The sequence below is a fragment of the Lampetra planeri genome, chromosome 57 (assembly GCF_965212315.1).
Source record: "Lampetra planeri chromosome 57, kcLamPlan1.2.h2, whole genome shotgun sequence".
Classification (NCBI taxonomy): domain Eukaryota; kingdom Metazoa; phylum Chordata; class Hyperoartia; order Petromyzontiformes; family Petromyzontidae; genus Lampetra; species Lampetra planeri.
The window spans coordinates 297,358-319,235 of record NC_136163.1 but is presented as its reverse complement, the minus strand read 5'-3'; the positions used below and the strand labels follow the sequence as shown (position 1 = coordinate 319,235).

Sequence of the window (21,878 nt, the reverse complement as noted above, 5' to 3'; positions counted from 1 at the left end):
ACAGAGACAATTTCAACCGAGAAGATGGATTCTGGCTTAGCAATCATTGGAAGGACATAATAAACCATTTCGGATCTTAACTGATTGTGTTCACGTTTACGGTGACTTTCAGACCGCGTTCCACTCACTGGCGTTGTATTCTCCGCAGGGAATGGATTCTTTGCTCCGCTGCAAGTTTCCTTCTGCTACTCTCCTATTGACATATTTCTTTGCTTCCTCTTAGTATCTTTCACACGACGGTCAATGGTACAGTGTATAATAACAAATAGTATAACATTTATATGTTTAATACAATGTACAAAGTAATATATAGTATCGTAATTGTATAGTGAATATACAGCAGTGTGATATACATTAGGGTGGGTAGAATAATACATAGTGTAATATTACAATGTATAAGGTATAGGGTGGTTTATAGCAATACAGTATATAATTTAATGTTGGGTTTGTCTATGGCAGTATATAGTACGGTGTAGACTCGTGTGATGTAAGAGAATAAAGTTTAGATGGAAGCATATTATATTTTTTACGACGTACAATTGTAATGTATTACTTACTGTTAGTAACTCAGCTTATTGTAGATTATATTTAGTATACTGATGATACTATGTAGTTTATTCTTTAGTTGTTTATGTGGTGGTTTTAGTTACTGCAGCTACATACTATTAACACTCCTTCGCTTACACTGAGATCTCTTTTACCAGTGGCAAAATATAGTAGTAGGTTTTTACCCTTTAAACTGGTACAAAACTGACACCTTTATTCAAGGCATCATGTTTGCAATAACCAAAACACAAGTAGTCAAAAAAGCGAACAAAAAGAGGCAATTATTATCATTATCAGAGTTGCTTCTTTTTGTTTGCTTTTTTGACTATTTGTGTTGTGGTTATTGCAAACATGATGCCTTGAATAAAGGTGTCAGTTTTGTACCAGTTTAAAAAGGTAAAAACCTACTACTATACTCCTTCCCTTTATTAATGCTACCCCTATCCCCTCCCTTTGATGCTGCTAATCCTGCATAATGCACGGGCATAAGTAGTACTAATCACATACCTGCATTTCCCATAAATATGCTAAATTCCTCTTGATATGCAAATTATTTTGTCAAGGCGCCCTTTCCCCCCCTTCCAACCCAGCTTAAATATATGCTCCAAGCATGGTGCTGTTTCATTCAGACGCTGTCGCCTCGACAGACCTGGTTTTCACCTGAGGACGGCTGCCTGCGTTGTGGCCGAAATGTCGTGAGAATTATTTTATTATGTTTTATTTTTATTATTTTATTACTTCCCTTCTACGTGACTTTACCGAAAGAACCAAGAAGATGAATCCCTGCAGTCACGAAAGCTTTAAATCGAAATTTAACACATTTATATTTACGCGATCTAACACTAAAAACCTTTATTGTGAATAGTATGTATTTTATCAACCCTGGAAGGATGACCAGAGGAATTAACCCACAGCCACGATTTGGTACCCGCAACCTTTTAATTGCGAGCCTCAAGCTCTACAACTGAGCGACCTGGCCAGTCACTTTGCATGCACATGAATGTGCACTCGTAGGGCGTGTAAACACGCGTAAATGTGTGTACGTAAAAAAGTGTTTCTACTGCCGAGGATACTGCAGCTGCTCCATGCCTTCCTTGTCGAGCGTGCCCTTCGTGTTAAACAACAGCGTGGAGCTCAGCAGCATGGCCAGCACAAACAGCCATGTGTCATGCTCACTGCCCGACTGCAAAAAAACAAAAACACAAAACAATCACGTTTTTGCCAAATACATCTGTTGTATCATCCAGTTCATTCAATCAGGCCGTTAATATTCATCACATAAATGGATACTGTATATGTTACATGCGTACTGTTTGTACGCGTGTCATTAAGGGTTTTCTTTGTGTACCACCTCAAGGGATTATCCAGATGAAATATTGTAATTCATAAATAAAATACAAGTTATACAGGGTGTCCGTCAATGTATCACCCATTATTAAAGAATTATCACGAGTCAGCATGTTGACCCACCTGGTTCAATGATGACGTTAAATGAAACAAAACGTTCGAGTGACCTTCAACAGCAAACAACGGAAACATCAATCACAGCCGAGACGTTTGCGGAGACCTGGCACTCTCTCCAATCTCGCCGTGCCGTGCTTCTTCGACATCACGAATGTGTGGTGGTGATGTTGGAACGCGCGCACACTGAACCTGGGTGAATCACAGTACTTACCGGTGCGGGGTGGTTGTGTTATCGCTGACCAGGGCCCCTCTTGAGGGGAGGGGGCTGTGGGGTGTGTGTGATCCCACAGAAACCCGCCCCTCAGTGAGGAATTGTATAAAAGGCGGGACCCTGAGAGCAGAGAGGCATAATCAACGATTTTTGGGTTTAGATCGCGTTATTTATAAATGTGTCGTAACCCTCCACCACCCGACACGGCCAATCAGTAAAAAAAGTGTCACGTTGACAAAAGACAAATAGTTCACTGCTTTAGCCCACCGGTGTGTTGAAGCGTGAAACCACAACATTTACAATTTGAGTACGACGTTTCGCTGGTAATTGCATCCAGCATCATCGGGCAATTCGCCAGAATGGTGAGGCTCTGCTGTGTCTCCCGTTCTTATATAGAGCAGCAGCAGGGTGACGTCATCATTAACTCATTAACTCATCAGGTGCAAAGATTTGAGGGGGGGGGGGGTTATTGTAATTATATACTTGATTAGTAATAAGGCTATTGTTACGATGCGAGTTGTAGATTAGTAATCATTTGGAATGTGTTCTATTGTGATTATGCTACATTAATAATCAGTTAGTGCTTGTTTCCCTTATAAGGAATTGTAATGCATCTTATTTAATAATACGCTTCCAGGCCGCACTAAGCCTGTAGCTGTCTGAGCGATTAAAGTTATTTCTGTTTCTCTCAATCTCAATGGATTCTCTAATTAGTCTTTGCCAGTAGTAACTAGTTTTACACAACACTTCAACGTTGTCAAAATCAATTGAGTGTCCCTGTTGGCAAGCATGTTCTGCCACTGCCGACAGTTGTGTTTGCGATAGTTTAATATTTCTCTGGTGTTCTTTTAGTCTTACACTAACGTTACGCCCTGTCTGTCCAATATAGCATCTGCCACATACACAATTAATCCGATATACACCTTCTGTTGATAATTTAGGTAATTCGTCTTTAGTGCACGTTACTAGTTGTTGAATTTTGTGTACTGTACACACTGTACACAAAATTCAACAACTAGTAACGTGCACTAAAGACGAATTACCTAAATTATCAACAGAAGGTGTATATCGGATTAATTGTGTATGTGGCAGATGCTATATTGGACAGACAGGGCGTAACCTTTGTGTAAGACTAAAAGAACACCAGAGAAATATTAAACTATCGCAAACACAACTGTCGGCAGTGGCAGAACATGCTTGCCAACAGGGACACTCAATTGATTTTGACAACGTTGAAGTGTTGTGTAAAACTAGTTACTACTGGCAAAGACTAATTAGAGAATCCATTGAGATTGAGAGAAACAGAAATAACTTTAATCGCTCAGACAGCTACAGGCTTAGTGCGGCCTGGAAGCGTATTATTAAATAAGATGCATTACAATTCCTTATAAGGGAAACAAGCACTAACTGATTATTAATGTAGCATAATCACAATAGAACACATTCCAAATGATTACTAATCTACAACTCGCATCGTAACAATAGCCTTATTACTAATCAAGTATATAATTACAATAACCCCCCCCCCCCCCCTCAAATCTTTGCACCTGATAAGTTAATGAGTTAATGATGACGTCACCCTGCTGCTGCTCTATATAAGAACGGGAGACACAGCAGAGCCTCACCATTCTGGCGAATTGCCCGATGATGCTGGATGCAATTACCAGCGAAACGTCGTACTCAAATTGTAAATGTTGTGGTTTCACGCTTCAACACACCGGTGGGCTAAAGCAGTGAACTATTTGTCTTTTGTCAACGTGACACTTTTTTTTTTTACTGATTGGCCGTGTCGGGTGGTGGAGGGTTACGACACATTTATAAATAACGCGATCTAAACCCAAAAATCGTTGATTATGAACAATATTGGTCGCAAAAGCCTACGTGTTAAGCAGAGAGGCAGTTCAATCAAGCCAAAGACGAAGAACCAGCTGAAGACTGAAGTCCAGCTAGATAGACCCTGGGACTCCTCTGACCCGCTGCCCTTCTAAGGGCTTGGCAGAGCAAGCCAGTGGTACGACCCCAGAGCCGCGAAGGCCGATGTCCTTTTCAGGGCCAGATTCGTGTGGCTGGTGGTCGAGAACTGTGCCGAAGCTGGGCCAGGTCAGTTAGTCTCCTTGAGAGGAAGATCGTAGAATTGAGGGAAGTCGAGGAGTTAACGTGGGGTGTTAATTTTGGGAAATACTTCCCTCCATAGAACGGGTGGAGAGGCCATTACCTCTTCAAGTGTGAGCTGTCAAGTTGAGATTAATAAATACGTGTTGCCTCAAGTCAACCGTCTCTGTCATCATACAAGGCCACTACAAATGAAAAGGTGCGGGTGTAGAAAGAGGATGTAGATGAGGGACGAAACGCGGATTATTAAATATCTTGACTCCCAATCACGCGGTGTGTCACCGAATTGCCCTGGCTCTAACTGCTCTCTAGTTATGATTCTTTAACGAGAATGTTAGGTTTACGACTGAGCACTCTGCACCTCCGATTAGCAAGGCTGGCTACGTACAGTGGCGAAATAAGTTCAACATATATGTATATACATGAGCGACTGGCATTATCTTCTTGGTTCTTTCGGTAAAGTCACGTAGAATGGAAATAATAAAATAATAAAAATAAAACATAATAAAACAATTCTCACGACGTTTCGGCCACAACGTAAGCAGCCGTCCTCAGGTGAAGAACAGGTCTGTCGAGAAGACAGAGTCTGAATGACACACCCCTGGCTTGGAGCGTCTATTTAAGCTGGGTTGGAGGGGGAGAGAGCGCCTTGACAAAATAATTTGCATATCAAGAGGAATTTAGCATATTTGTAATGCGGGCGTAAAGGGCTTGGCGGATGTGACGTCATGTGGGGAGGAGTCAGGGTCACGTGAGAGGGAGATGGTATAGCGGTGAGACAGGAAGAGATCGGGGCAGTCGGGCGAGGGAAGAGTGGAGACCGCGTTGGGTGGTCGCCGTGCCCTCAGCCTGGCGGCTGAGGGGCTCGGTGACAGCGCCAGCCAGCGGGATGGAAGAGAGTTGGTTGGAGACTGGACGAGGGTGAGGCCAGAGAGGGCGAAAGCTGGGAGCAGCGACAGCAGCCGGAGAGGCTGCGTGTGGGAGACAGCAGCGAGGCTGCTAGGGGCTACAGCAGCCGGGGGCTGCAGAGCAAGAGGGCTACGGGAGCGACAGCAGCCGGAGGGGCTGCGTGTGGGAGACAGCAGCGAGGCTGCTAGGGGCTACAGCAGCCGGGGGCTGCAGAGCAAGAGGGCTACGGGAGCGACAGCAGCCGGAGGGGCTGCGTGTGGGGGAACAGCAGCAAGGCTGCTAAGGAGCTACGGGAGCGACGGAGACCAACAGCGGGGCTGTTGGCGGTGACGGGAGCGACAGCGAAGTCGGCACCGTGTGGAAGGAGCCAGATAAAGGACAGCCGTGTGGGAAACAGAAACGAACCCGAATAAAGGACACCAGACCAGATACTGTGGTCGAGTCCATTTATTACATATTTATGGGAAATGCAGATATGCGATTAGTACTACTTGTGAAATGCGTAGGAGGTGGGTGGGGGGTTTAAAGTCATATTATGCCCGTGCATTATGCAGGATTAGCAGCATCAAAGGGAGGGGATAGGTGAAGGATCCTGTTGAGGAGCCTTTCAAAACCATCACCTGACGCTACATTGCTGGGGTCACAAGAAAAATCTCCAAAATCCTGATAAAACACAAGATCCAGGTCCGATTCAACACAATACATAAAATCCGTGATCTGGTCCCGTCTGTAAAAGATATGGTTCCAGACATACAGTACCCTGGCGTCTACAAACTAAGTTGCCTCTGTGGTAGCAGTTACATTGGAGAAACCAAACGACATGTCTCGGACCGCATCCGTGAACATAAAGCAGACTTGAAACACGGTAGGACAAACACCTCAGCCGTGGCAGATCCCTGTTACAATTCAGTGGGCTCACATGATATTGACTTCTCCAAGACAGAGGTTCTCTGCAAGCCATCTGGCTACCATGAGAGATTCGTTCATGAGGCGATCCACATATACAAACACAGAGACAATTTCAACCGAGAAGATGGATTCTGGCTCAGCAATCATTGGAAGGACGTAATAAACCATTTCGGATCTTAACTGATTGTGTTCACGTTTACGGTGACTTTCAGACCGCAGTCAACTCACTGGCATTGACTATATATCTTGTATTCTCCGCAGGGAATGGATTATTTGCTCCGCTGCAAGTCTCCTTTCACCACTCTCCCATTGACATATTTCGTTGCTTCCTCTTAGTGTGTTTCACGCGACGGTCAATGGTATAGTGTATAGCGGATTGTATAATACTAATTAGTATAAAATTGTAATGTTTTATACAATGTATAAGGTAATGTCGTAATTGTATAGTGCATATACAGCCGTGTGATATACAGTAGGGTGGGTAGAATAATACATAGTGTAATATTACAATGTATAAGGTATAGGGTGGTGTATAGCAATACAGTATATAATTTAATGTTGGGTTTGTCTATGGCAGTATATAGTACGGGGTATACCCGTGTGATGTAAGAGAATAAAGTTTAGCTGGAAGCATATTATAATTTTTTGCGACTTAGAATTGTAATGTATTACTTACTGTTAGTAGCTCAGCTTGTTGAAGAGTGTATTTAGTATACTGATGATACTATGTAGTTTATACTTTAGTTGTTTACGTGGTGGTTTAGTTCCTGCAGCTACATACTATTAACATTCTTAATTTTGGAGCTTTCGTGACTGCAGGAATTATTCTTTGGTTCTTTCGGTAAAGTCACGTATAAAGATAAAATAATAAATTAAATAATAGCATAATACGACGTTTCGATTGCAACACAAGCAATCATCATCAGGTATAAAAGAAATAGCAACACAAATCTAACCAGAAAACTATAGACAGACATTTAAGCAGACAGATATCACAAAGATACACAGAGAGAGAACACGTATCCGCACAAAGAGAGAGGTCGTCTCTGTGACGAGGCCTTAAATATAGAGAGGGGGCGGGGGCGGAGAGAGGGAAGGGGCAGGGAAAAAATTAGCATGTCAATGAGTGGACGACGACGTGGTACGGTACGCAAGCTTGAAAATTAGGAGAAAGATTAAAATTAGGAGAAAGACTATTAACATTCCTTCCCTTTATTAATGCTACCCCCCTATCCCCTCCCTTTGATTCTGCAAATCCTGCATAATGCACGGGCATAATATGACTTTTAACCCCCCGCCCACCTCCTACGCATTTCACAAGTAGTACTAATCGCGTATCTGCATTTCCCATAAATATGCTAAATTCCTCTTGATATGCAAATTATTTTGTCAAGGCGCTCTCCCCCCCTCCATCCCAGCTTAAATAGACGCTCCAAGCCTGGAGTGTGTCATTCAGACTCTGTCTTCTCGACAGACCTGTTCTTCACCTGATGACGGCTGCTTGCATTGTGGCCAAAACGTCGTGATAATTATTTTATTGTGTTTTATTTTTATTATTTTATTATTTCCATTCTACGTTACTTTACCGAAAGAACCAAGAAGATGAATCCCTGCAGTCACGAAAGCTTTAAATCGAGACTTGCATTATGTCACATCTCAGACAATCAAAGGGAAGCCCCAGTGGCAGCTGTCCCTGTGCAGCACGAGGTGACTCGTTAGTCTGCCACCAGGGGAGGGGGGCGATGATTGCTGCTTTGTGTAATCTCAATCGAGTCATTTGTGGGTAGTTTTTCTAATTTGGCAAAAATCAGACCGTGACGCCGCCACAAAATGGCTGACTCGTTTCAAATGATGCCAGGGAATCTTTCACGTCCACTAGGAGGCACGTGGCATACATCAGCACGGTAATTTTACCCACCATAATATTGCAAGCCGCTGCGATAAGCGGCGAACGCGCTACCACTGCGCCGTGAGGAACGACGCCCTCGGCTACGCGCTGTACGCATAGGGAGTGAGAATGCGTTGCTCACGCTGTGGATGTCTCCCTGGCCCTCGGTGTCGAGCAGCAGGAGGCACTTCTCTTGGTCCCGTGGGTGTGGCCGTAACCAGACCCAGATGCCCTTTGTGTGAGCCTCCACCGTGCTCCCCAGGGGAAACGCTGGCATTGTAGAGACAAGGGATTCGAGGGGACACACAATCCCGCACTTGTGTAAATGCCACAGAAACACTCCTCCTCGACATAGAAAAAATCAGCACGCTCCTATAATCCACCGCTCATTCACTCTGCTCACTCGCTCACCGGTGGCCAGTCACCTCCTGGACATCTGTGAAAAAGAGCTCATCGGATTCCTCCAGTATAAATAGATATTCTGATTCTATAACTCTTCTGTCGCTACTTCCACGCTTACGTCACTCACGGATTCCTCCACCCATGTTGAGGACTTTGTGTATCAGACTGTGCTGTGTTTCATCCATACTGTTCAACCACCACGCTGCAGGTCACAACAACACAACCACACACTCGGTCACTCAACACACTGCAGGTCACACGTAACATGTTTCTTTCTGCTTCTTCCCTCGCCCTGCTCCACTTTGGAAATCGTTCCCATCGTATCTTTTCGCCAAGCTCTTTTAATAATAACCCGCCTCAATTGAAGAAATGTGGTCCACTTATCTCTTACGACTCTTATCTCTTACGTTAACAGCGCTGTTTATTGCTGGTCGTATGACGTGTCGGGCGTTTAGGTGCGTGCTCAGAAACTATGTTTAACAGACAAAGGGGTAATGTGGGAGAGTCATGCTTGTGTAATGCGGGCGTAAACGGCCTCGCGGATATGACGTCACGGGGGGAGGGGTTAGGTCACGTGAGAGAGAGGGGTAAGGTCTTAAGGGAGAGAACCGGAAGAGACGGGAGGAGAGTTTGGGAGTAGACAGAGAGTGAGGCCACACAGGGCGGAGAGTGGAGAGTGGCGAGATCGCCACACGGAGAGATTCGGCACCGTCGGCCAGCGGTGACCGAGCATGGAGGAACGGGGAGCAGCAGTGGAGCTGCAGTGAGAGCAGCCGGAGGACTGCACAAGGGAACCTGCAGCGGAGCTGCATCGGAGTGGAGAAAGGCTACGGGAGCGACGGCAGCTGTCGAGCTGCCAAGCGGGGAGGCTCTGAGCGAGGGCCGTGTGGGACAAGTGTAAAGAACCCAATAAAGGACAACGGAGACAGACACAGTGAAAGAGTCCTTTATTACACTTGTGACACACACGTGACACAGACATGCACATGCGTGACACGCACGTGGACTATTCTTGTTCGTGTGGGCAAATTGGTCCACGTTCAGCTGACTCACACAAGTGCGGGAGAGCACGTGCTTGTCACTGTGGAGATACATGGGTGCCGTCACTGTGGAGATTGGCAGGTGACGTCACTGTGGCGTTCGACAGGTTTCATCGCTGTGTAGATCGACAGGTGACGTCAATGTGGATATCGACAGGTGACGTGACTGGATATCGACAGGTGACGTCACTGTGAAGATCGACAGGTGACGTCACTGTGGAGATCGACAGGTGACGTCACTGTGAAGATCGACAGGTGACGTCACTATGGAGATCAACAGGTGACGTCAGTGTGGAGATCGACAGGTGACGTCACTGTGGAGATCGACAGGTGACGTCGCTGTGGATATCGACAGGTGACATCACTGGATATCGACAGGTGACGTCACTGTGAAGACCGACAGGTGACGTCACTGTGTAGATCGACAGGTGACGTCGCTGTGGAGATTGACAGGTGATGTCACTGGAGATCGACAGGTGATGTCACCTTAGAGATCGACAGGTGACATCACTGTGTAGATCGACAGGTGACGTCACTGTGTAGATCGACAGGTGACGTCGCTGTGGAAATCGACAAGTGACGTCACTGTGGAGATCGACAGGTGATGTCAATGTGGAGATCGACAGGTGACGTCGCTGTGGAGATCGACAGGTGACGTCACTGTGGATATCGACAAGGACGTCACTGTGGAGATCGACAGGTGACGTCACTGTGGAGATCAACAGGTGACGTTGCTGTGGAGATCGACAGGTGACGTCGCTGTGGAGATCGACAGGTGACGTCACTGTGTAGATCGACAGGTGACATCACTGTGGAGATCGAGAGGTGACGTCACTATGGAGATCGACAGGTGATGTCACTGCGGAGATCGACAGGTGACGTCGCTGCGGATATCGACAGGTGACATCACTGGATATCGACAGGTGACATCACTGTGAAGACGGACAGGTGACGTCACTGTGGAGATCAACAGGTGACGTCGCTGTGTAGATCGACAGGTGACCTCACTGTGGAGATCGACAGGTGACATCACTGTGTAGATCGACAGGTGACGTCACTGTGGAAATCGAAAGGTGACGTCACTATGGAGATCGACAGGTGACGTCACTATGGAGATCAACAGGTGACGTCACTGTGGAGATCGACAGGTAACGTCGCTGTGGAGATCGACAGGTGACGTCCCTGTGGAGATCGACAGGTGACGTCACTGTGGATATCGACAGGGGACGTCACTGTGGAGATCAACAGGTGACGTCGCTGTGGAGATCGATAGGTGACGTCGCTGTGGAGATCGACAGGTGACGTCACTGTGTAGATCGACAGGTGACATCACTGTGGAGATCGACAGGTGACGTCACTGTGGAGATCGAGAGGTGACGTCACTATGGAGATCGACAGGTGACGTCACTATGGAGATCGACAGGTGATGTCATTGCGGAGATCGACAGGTGACGTCGCTGCGGATATCGACAGGTGACATAACTGGATATCGACAGGTGACGTCACTGTGAAGACCGACAGGTGACGTCACTGTGGAGACCGACAGGTGACGTCACTGTGGAGATCAACAGGTGACGTCGCTGTGTAGATCGACAGGTGACCTCACTGCGTGGATCGACAGGTGACGTCACTGTGGAGATCGACAGGTGACGTCGCTGTGGATATCGACAGGTGACATCACTGGATATCGACAGGTGACGTCACTGTGAAGACCGACAGGTGACGTCACTGTGTAGATCGACAGGTGACGTCGCTGTGGAGATTGACAGGTGACGTCACTGGAGATCGACAGGTGATGTCACCTTAGAGATCGACAGGTGACATCACTGTGTAGATCGACAGGTGACGTCACTGTGTAGATCGACAGGTGACGTCGCTGTGGAGATCGACAGGTGACGTCGCTGTGGAGATCGACAGGTGACGTCACTGTGGATATCGACAAGGACGTCACTGTGGAGATCGACAGGTGACGTCACTGTGGAGATCAACAGGTGACGTTGCTGTGGAGATCGACAGGTGACGTCGCTGTGGAGATCGACAGGTGACGTCACTGTGTAGATCGACAGGTGACGTCACTGTGGAGATCGAGAGGTGACGTCACTATGGAGATCGACAGGTGACGTCACTATGGAGATCGACAGGTGATGTCATTGCGGAGATCGACAGGTGACGTCGCTGCGGATATCGACAGGTGACATAACTGGATATCGACAGGTGACGTCACTGTGAAGACCGACAGGTGACGTCACTGTGGAGACCGACAGGTGACGTCACTGTGGAGATCAACAGGTGACGTCGCTGTGTAGATCGACAGGTTACCTCACTGCGTGGATCGACAGGTGACGTCACTGTGGAGATCGACAGGTGACGTCGCTGTGGATATCGACAGGTGACATCACTGGATATCGACAGGTGACGTCACTGTGAAGACCGACAGGTGACGTCACTGTGTAGATCGACAGGTGACGTCGCTGTGGAGATTGACAGGTGACGTCACTGGAGATCGACAGGTGATGTCACCTTAGAGATCGACAGGTGACATCACTGTGTAGATCGACAGGTGACGTCACTGTGTAGATCGACAGGTGACGTCGCTGTGGAGATCGACAGGTGACGTCGCTGTGGAGATCGACAGGTGACGTCACTGTGGATATCGACAAGGACGTCACTGTGGAGATCGACAGGTGACGTCACTGTGGAGATCAACAGGTGACGTTGCTGTGGAGATCGACAGGTGACGTCGCTGTGGAGATCGACAGGTGACGTCACTGTGTAGATCGACAGGTGACATCACTGTGGAGATCGAGAGGTGACGTCACTATGGAGATCGACAGGTGATGTCACTGCGGAGATCGACAGGTGACGTCGCTGCGGATATCGACAGGTGACATTACTGGATATCGACAGGTGACGTCACTGTGAAGACCGACAGGTGACGTCACTGTGGAGATCAACAGGTGACGTCGCTGTGTAGATCGACAGGTGACCTCACTGTGGAGATCGACAGGTGACATCACTGTGTAGATCGACAGGTGACGTCACTGTGGAGATCGAAAGGTGACGTCACTATGGAGATCGACAGGTGACGTCACTATGGAGATCAACAGGTGACGTCACTGTGGAGATCGACAGGTGACGTCGCTGTGGAGATCGACAGGTGACGTCGCTGTGGAGATCGACAGGTGACGTCACTGTGTAGATCGAAAGGTGACGTCACTGTGGAGATCAACAGGTGACGTCGCTGTGGAGATCAACAGGTGACGTCACTGTGTAGATCGAAAGGTGACGTCGCTGTGGAGATCGACAGGTGACGTCACTGTGGATATCGACAGTGGACGTCACTGTGGAGATCGAAAGGTGACGTCACTGTGGAGATCAACAGGTGACGTCGCTGTGGAGATCGATAGGTGACGTCGCTGTGGAGATCGACAGGTGACGTCACTGTGGAGATCGAGAGGTGACGTCACTATGGAGATCGACAGGTGACGTCACTGTGGAGATCGACAGGTATCGTCACTGTGGAGATCGAGAGGTGACGTCACTGTGGAGATCGACAGGTGACGTCACTGTGTAGATCGACAGGTGACGTCACTGCGGAGATTGACAGGTGACGTCGCTGCGGAGATCGACAGGTGACGTCTCTGCGGAGATCGACAGGTGACGTCGCTGTGTAGATCGACAGGTGACGTCGCTGCGGAGATCAATAGGTGATGTCACTGCAAAGATCGACAGGTGACGTCGCTGCGGAGATCGACAGGTGATGTCGCTGCGGAGATCGACAGGTGACGTCGCTGCGGAGATCGACAGGTGACGTCGCTGCGGAGATCGGCAGGTGACGTCGCTGTGGAGATCGACAGGTGAAGTCGCTGCGGAGATCGACAGGTGACGTCGCTGTGGAGATCGACAGGTGACGTCGCTCTGGAGATCGACAAGTGACGTCGCTCTGGACATCGACAGGTGACGTCACTGCGGAGATCGACAGGTGACGTCGCTGTGGAGATGGACAGGTGACGTCGCTGTTGCAATCGAAAGGTGATGTCGCTCTGGACATCGACAGGTGACGTCGCTGTGAAGATCGGCAGGTGACGTCGCTGTGTAGATCGACAGGTGACGTCACTGTGGAGATCGACAGGTGACGTCACTGTGGAGATCGACAGGTGATGGCACTGTGTAGATCGACAGGTGACGTCACTGTGGAGATCGGCAGGTGACGTCGCTGTGAAGATCGGCAGGTGACGTCACTGTGGAGATCGACAGGTGACGTCGCTGCGTAGATCGACAGGTGATGTCGCTGCGTAGATCGACAGGTGACGTCGCTGCGTAGATCGACAGGTGACGTCTCTGCGAAAATCGACAGGTGACATCGCTGCGAAGATCGACAGGTGACGTCGCTGCGGAGATCGACAGGTGACGTCACTGCAGAGATCGACAGGTGACGTCGCTGTGGAGATCGAAAGGTGACGTCACTATGGAGATCGACAGGTGACGTCACTATGGAGATCAACAGGTGACGTCACTGTGGAGATCGACAGGTGACATCGCTGTGGAGATCGACAGGTGACGTCGCTGTGGAGATCGACAGGTGACGTCACTGTGGATATCGACAGGGGACGTCACTGTGGAGATCGAAAGGTGACGTCACTGTGGAGATCAACAGGTGACGTCGCTGTGGAGATCGATAGGTGACGTCGCTGTGGAGATCGACAGGTGACGTCACTGTGGAGATCGAGAGGTGACGTCACTATGGAGATCGACAGGTGACGTCACTGTGGAGATCGACAGGTAACGTCACTGTGGAGATCGAGAGGTGACGTCACTGTGGAGATCGACATGTGACGTCACTGTGTAGATCGACAGGTGACGTCACTGCGGAGATCGACAGGTGACGACGCTGCGGAGATCGACAGGTGACGTCTCTGGGGAGATCGACAGGTGACGTCGCTGTGTAGATCGACAGGTGACGTCGCTGCGGAGATCGACAGGTGACGTCGCTGTGGAGATCGACAGGTGAAGTCGCTGCGGAGATCGACAGGTGACGTCGCTGTGGAGATCGACAGGTGACGTCTCTGGGGAGATCGACAGGTGACGTCGCTGTTGCAATCGAAAGGTGATGTCGCTCTGGACATCGACAGGTGACGTCGCTGTGAAGATCGGCAGGTGACGTCGCTGTGTAGATCGACAGGTGACGTCACTGTGGAGATCGACAGGTGACGTCACTGTGGAGATCGACAGGTGATGGCACTGTGTAGATCGACAGGTGACGTCACTGTGGAGATCGGCAGGTGACGTCGCTGTGAAGATCGGCAGGTGACGTCACTGTGGAGATCGACAGGTGACGTCGCTGCGTAGATCGACAGGTGACGTCGCTGCGTAGATCGACAGGTGACGTCGCTGCGTAGATCGACAGGTGACGTCTCTGCGAAGATCGACAGGTGACATCGCTGCGAAGATCGACAGGTGACGTCGCTGCGGAGATCGACAGGTGACGTCACTGCAGAGATCGACAGGTGACGTCGCTGCGTAGATCGACAGGTGACGTCGCTGTGTAGATCGACAGGTGACGTCGCTGCGTAGATCGACAGGTGACGTCGCTGCGGAGATCGACAGGTGACGTCACTGTGGAGATCGACAGGTGATGTCTCTGCGGAGATCGACAGGTGACGTCAATGCGGAGATTGACAGGTGACGTCGCTGTGGATATCGACAGGTGACATCACTAGATATCGACAGGTGACGTCACTGTGAAGACCGACAGGTGACGTCACTGCGGAGATCGACAGGTGACGTCGCTGTGTAGATCGACAGGTGACGTCACTGTGTAGATCAACAGGTGACGTCACTGTGGAGATCGACAGGTGACGTCACTGTGGAGATCGACAGGTGACGTCACTGTGTAGATCGACAGGTGACGTCACTGTGGAGATCGACAGGTGATGTCACTATGGAGATCGACAGGTGACGTCGCTGTGGAGATCGACAGGTGACGTCGCTGTGGAGATCAACAGGTGACGTCACTATGGAGATCGACAGGTGACGTCACTGTCGAGATCGACAGGTGACGTCGCTTTGGAGATCGGCAGGTGACGTCGCTGCGGAGATCAATAGGTGATGTCACTGCGGAGATCGACAGGTGACGTCGCTGCGGAGATCGACAGGTGATGTCGCTGCGGAGATCGACAGGTGACGTCGCTGCGGAGATCGACAGGTGACGTCGCTGCGGAGATCGGCAGGTGACGTCGCTGTGGAGATCGACAGGTGAAGTCGCTGCGGAGATCGACAGGTGACGTCGCTGTGGAGATCGACAGGTGACGTCGCTCTGGAGATCGAAAAGTGACGTCGCTCTGGACATCGACAGGTGACGTCACTGCGGAGATCGACAGGTGACGTCGCTGTGGAGATGGACAGGTGACGTCGCTTTTGCAATCGAAAGGTGATGTCGCTCTGGACATCGACAGGTGACGTCGCTGTGAAGATCGGCAGGTGATGTCGCTGTGTAGATCGACAGGTGACGTCACTGTGGAGATCGACAGGTGACGTCACTGTGGAGATCGACAGGTGATGGCACTGTGTAGAACGACAGGTGACGTCACTGTGGAGATCGGCAGGTGACGTCGCTGTGAAGATCGGCAGGTGACGTCACTGTGGAGATCGACAGGTGACGTCGCTGCGTAGATCGACAGGTGACGTCGCTGCGTAGATCGACAGGTGACGTCTCTGCGAAGATCGACAGGTGACATCGCTGCGAAGATCGACAGGTGACGTCGCTGCGGAGATCGACAGGTGACGTCACTGCAGAGATCGACAGGTGACGTCGCTGCGTAGATCGACAGGTGACGTCGCTGTGTAGATCGACAGGTGACGTCGCTGCGTAGATCGACAGGTGACGTCGCTGCGGAGATCGACAGGTGACGTCACTGTGGAGATCGACAGGTGACGTCGCTGCGGAGATCGACAGGTGACGTCAATGCGGAGATTGACAGGTGACGTCGCTGTGGATATCGACAGGTGACATCACTAGATATAGACAAGTGACGTCACTGTGAAGACCGACAGGTGACGTCACTGCGGAGATCGACAGGTGACGTCGCTGTGTAGATCGACAGGTGACCTCACTGTGGTGATCGACAGGTGACGTCACTGTGTAGATCGACAGGTGACGTCACTGTGTAAATCAACAGGTGACGTCACTGTGGAGATCGACAGGTGACGTCACTGTGTAGATCAACAGGTGACGTCACTGTGGAGATCGACAGGTGACGTCACTGTGTAGATCAACAGGTGACCTCACTGCGGAGATCGACAGGTGACGTCACTGTGTAGATCAACAGGTGACGTCACTGTGGAGATCGACAGGTGACGTCACTGTGTAGATCGACAGGTGACGTCACTGTGGAGATCGACAGGTGATGTCACTATGGAGATCGACAGGTGACGTCGCTGTGGAGATCGACAGGTGACGTCGCTGTGAAGATCAACAGGTGACGTCACTGTCGAGATCGACAGGTGACGTCGCTTTGGAGATCGGCAGGTGACCTCACTGTGGAGATCGACAGGTGACGTCACTATGGAGATCGACAGGTGACGTCACTGTGGAGATCGACAGGTGACGTCACTGTGTAGATCAACAGGTGACGTCACTGCGGAGATCGACAAGTGACGTCACTGCGGAGATCGACAGCTGACGTCACTGCGGAGATCGACAGGTGACGTCGCCGTGGAGATCGACAGGTGACATCACTGCAGAGATCGAAAGGTGACGTCACTGCGGAGATCGACAGGTGATGTCACTGCGGAGATCGACAGGTGACGTCGCTGTGGAGATCGACAGGTGACGTCGCTGTGTAGATCGACAGGGGACGTCACTGTGGAGATTGACAGGTGACGTCGCTGTGTAGATCGACACGTGACGTCACTGTGGAGATCGACAGGTGACGTCGCTGTGGAGATCGACAGGTGACGTCGCTATGGAGATCGACAGTTGACGTCACTGTGTAGATCGACAGGTGACGTCACTATGGAGATCGACAGGTGACGTCGCTGCAGAGATCGACACATGACGTCAATGTGGAGATCGACAGGTGACGTCGCTGTGGATATCGACAGGTGACATCACCAGATATCGATAGGTGACGTCACTGTGAAGACCGACAGGTGACGTCACTGTGGAGATCGACAGGTGACGTCGCTGTGTAGATCGACAGGTGACCTCACTGTGTAGATCAACAGGTGACGTCACTGTGGAGATCGAAAGGTGACGTCGCTGTGGAGATCGACAGATGACGTCACTGTGGAGATCGACAGGTGACGTCACTATGGAGATCGACAGGTGACGTCGCTGTGGAGATCGACAGGTGACGTCGCTGTGGAGATCGACAGGTGACGTCGCTGTGGAGATCGACAGGTGACGTTGCTGTGGAGATCGACAGGTGACGTCGCTGTGAAGATCGACAGATGACGTCACTGTGGAGATCGAAAGGTGACGTCGCTGTGAAGATCGACAGGTGACGTCACTGTGTAGATCGACAGATGACGTCACTGTGAAGATCGACAGGTGACGTCACTGTGGAGATCGAAAGATGACGTTGCTGTGAAGATCGACAGGTGACCTCACTGTGAAGATCGACAGGTGACGTCACTGTGAAGATCGTCAGGTGACGTCACTGTGTAGATCGACAGATGACGTCACTGTGGAAATTTAAAGGTGACGTCACTGTGAAGATCGTCAGGTGACGTCACTGTGAAGATCGACAGGTGACGTCACTGTGTAGATCGACAGGTGACGTCACTGTGAAGATCGACAGGTGACGTCACTGTGAAGATCGACAGGTGACGTCACTGTGAAGATCGACAGGTGACGTCACTGTGGAGATCGACAGGTGACGTCACTATTGAAATCGACAGGTGACGTCACTTTGGAGATCGACAGGTGACGTCACTGCGGAGATTGACAAGTGACGTCACTGCGGAGATCGACAGGTGACGTCACTGCGGAGATCGACAGGTGACGTCACTGCGGAGATCGACAGGTGACGTCACTGCGGAGATCGACAGGTGACGTCACTGTGAAGATCGACAGGTGACGTCACTGTGAAGACCGACAGGTGACATCAAAGTGTAGATCGACAGGTGACGTCACTGCGGAGATCGACAGGTGACGTCACTGTGGTGATCGACAGGTGACGTCACTGTGAAGATCGACAGGTGACGTCACTGTGGAGATCGACAGGTGATGTCGCTGTGTAGATCGACAGGTGACGTCGCTGTGAAGATCGACAGGTGACGTCGCTGTGGAGATCGACAGGTGACGTCGCTGTGGAGATCGACAGGTGACATCGTTGTGGAGATCGACAGGTGACGTCGCTGTGAAGATCGACAGCTAACGTCACTGTGAAGATCGACAGGTGACGTGACTGGAGATCGACAGGTGACGTCGCTGTGAAGATCGACAGGTGACGTCGCTGTGGAGATCGACAGGTGACGTCGCTGTGGAGATCGAGAGGTGACGTCACTATGGAGATCGACAGGTAACGTCACTGTGAAGATCGACAGGTGACGTGACTGGATATCGACAGGTGACGTCGCTGTGTAGACCGACAAGTGACGTCGCTGTGGAGATCGACAGGTGACGTCGCTGTGTAGATTGGCAGGTGACGTCACTGTTGAGATTGGCAGGTGACGTCACTGTGGAGATTGGCAGGTGATGTCGCTGTGGATATCGACAGGTGGCGTCGCTGTGAAGACCGACAAGTGACGTCACTGTGAAGACCGACAAGTGATGTCACCTTAGAGATCCACGGGTGACGTCCCCGTGGATCTCCACGAGGGAGCTGTGGAGCCTTCCAGAGAATGCCAAAGGTTTGAAGTGTGCTTTGTATAAGATACGTAACTATCTTAAACATGACCACACATTACTCCTACAATCACAGCCACATTTTACTCTAAATAAATATAAAAAAACAACCTTACACAAAAATTTAAAGCAATAATAATAGAAGTAGCGTCTGATCATCATCAGTGGTTCTCCTGTGGCCAGAGTGCCCTCGATATTGAAATGTGGAACTTAGAAAGGTGGCCATCTGCCTTTACGGGCTACTAAGGAATCAGATCAGAGCACTGGGCCAGTAGCATCACCAAGATCCGGGTTCAAAACTGGATCGCAGCCTCCCATGGTTAAACAATGCTCTCAATTATAGGAAGTCGATTACATCAGCGCAGTCAGCGATGACCACATGAATATCATGGTATATTTGCTATTCCACTTATTTCGGAAAATTCCAACTGTGACATTTAAACGTTTCGTGTCGACGTGCATTGGCCGCCGCTTGCCTGGCAGATCAAGGGTGGGCCTCTCGTGCAGATGGTGACACGGATAAGTCGCCACATTCATTCCGAACCCTGCCTTAAGTAGGGCTATCACCTACAAGGTCAGCCTATTATATGTATCTTTCTGTGAGACAGTTTTGTTATCATGCAGTGCTCATGAAGATTGTGTGCAAAGCTATTGTCTTGTGCTCGTGAACGAAATGAATGTGCGGCCGTGTGTGGGATTTTCCACCAACGAATGGAGGACTGCGGGGCTTGCGTCACAGTGCCGGCCAAACCGGTTTGGGCAGCGGGACGATTCCACGCTCACCCTCGTATCAACCGTCGTGTTGCAGAGGCCACTCTTCCCAACCACTATACTGGCCCGCATAACACGCGGTGAGCGGTGTTAACATAATTAACAGATAAAAAAACCTGACCTAAGTACCTCCTCCCCGTAGCTGTCTCTCCACATTAATTGCTTCACACACCGAGCAGTCCGCACGGCCTTTGCACGTGACCGCCCACCTATTCGTCCCTCCAGCCAGCCAGCCAGCAAAACTCACCCTAGATGAACTCAGCATACTCACCCTGCACACACACTTACCCTGCACACTTACCCTGCACACACACAACACTCACCCTGTACACACACAACACTCACCCTGTACAAACACAACACACCCTGTACACACACTTACCCTGCACACACACAACACTCACCCTGTACACACACAACACTCGCCCTTTACACACACAACACTCACCCTGTACAAACACAACACACTCACCCTGTACACACTCACCATGTACACACACAGCACACTCACCCTGCACACACACAGCGCACTCACCATGCACACACACACAGCGCATTCACCCTGCACACCCACACAGCACACTCACCATGCACACACACAAAGCACACTCACCCTGCACACACACACAGCACACTCACCATGCACACACACACAGCGCACTGACCCTGCACACACACACAGCACACTCATCATGCACACACACACAGCGCACTCACCCTGCACACACACACAGCACACACACCATGCACACACACACAGCGCACTCCCCCTGCACACACACAGCACACTCACCCTGCACACACACAGCAAACTCACCCTGCACACACACACACAGCGCACTCACCCTGCACACACACACAGCAGACTCACCCTACACACACACAGCGCACTCACCCTGCACACACACACAGCACACTCACCATGCACACACACACAGCGCACTCACACGGCACACACACACAGCACACTCACCCTGCACACACACACACAGCACACTCACCCTGCACACACACACAGCGCACTCACCCTGCACACACACACACCCTGCACACACACACACAGCAAACTCACCCTGCACACACACACACACAGCACACTCACCCTGCACACACACACAGCACACTCACCCTGCACACACACAGCACACACACACAACACACTCACCCTGCAAACACGCACACACGGCACACACCCTGCACACACACAGCACACTCACCCTGCACCGGGGTGCACGATCCGGCCCTGGTCCCCGCGAGTCTGTTCATCAGGAAGGACTTGCCCGTGCGGTACCGGCCCACGATGGCCACCACCACCACGGGCTTCGCGATCCTCGCAAGTGCCCGGGCCGTGTCTACCACCACGCAGAAGCGGCCCTGCTCATCCGTCACGAGCAGGGGCAGCGGCGCTGGGAACGCGGCCAGGGGACAGCGAGAGCTGCTCGCCATGGCCAGCGGAGGAAGGTGGCAGCAGCAGCACGGGGGTCACGCCGTGAGATGCGACTACGTGAGTCTCACCATGGGGGTCACTGCTGGGAAGTGAGCTGGTTTCACTTCGCAGTGACGCGCACATACCGTGACGCGCACCCACACCGTGACACACACACTCACAGTGACACCGACACCCAAAGTCACACCGTAATTAAGTTGGTTTTATACTCTTAGTTCTTTCGGTAAAGTCACGTAGGTAAAAAATGAAATAAAAATTAATAAAAATAAAACAATAAAAATCACGACGTTTCGGAGGCAACACAAGTCTCCGTCATCAGGTGGGACCGT

The 21,878-nt window shown here is 50.4% G+C and overlaps 1 protein-coding gene across 1 annotated transcript in view; it reads right to left on the bottom strand.

Annotated features, from left to right (window-relative positions):
• Positions 1–21,612, bottom strand: part of LOC144735758 (guanylate-binding protein 2-like) — a 46,299-nt gene extending 24,687 nt beyond the window's left edge. The window contains exons 1-3 of the mRNA XM_078618260.1: positions 21,320–21,612; positions 8,182–8,309; positions 1,620–1,729 (exon numbers count right to left, since the gene is read on the bottom strand). Coding sequence (XP_078474386.1) covers positions 1,620–1,729; positions 8,182–8,309; positions 21,320–21,548 — 467 coding nt within the window. The 5' untranslated portion in view covers positions 21,549–21,612. The remainder of the gene's footprint in view (positions 1–1,619; positions 1,730–8,181; positions 8,310–21,319) is intronic.
• Between the last annotated feature and the right edge of the window lie 266 nt (positions 21,613–21,878).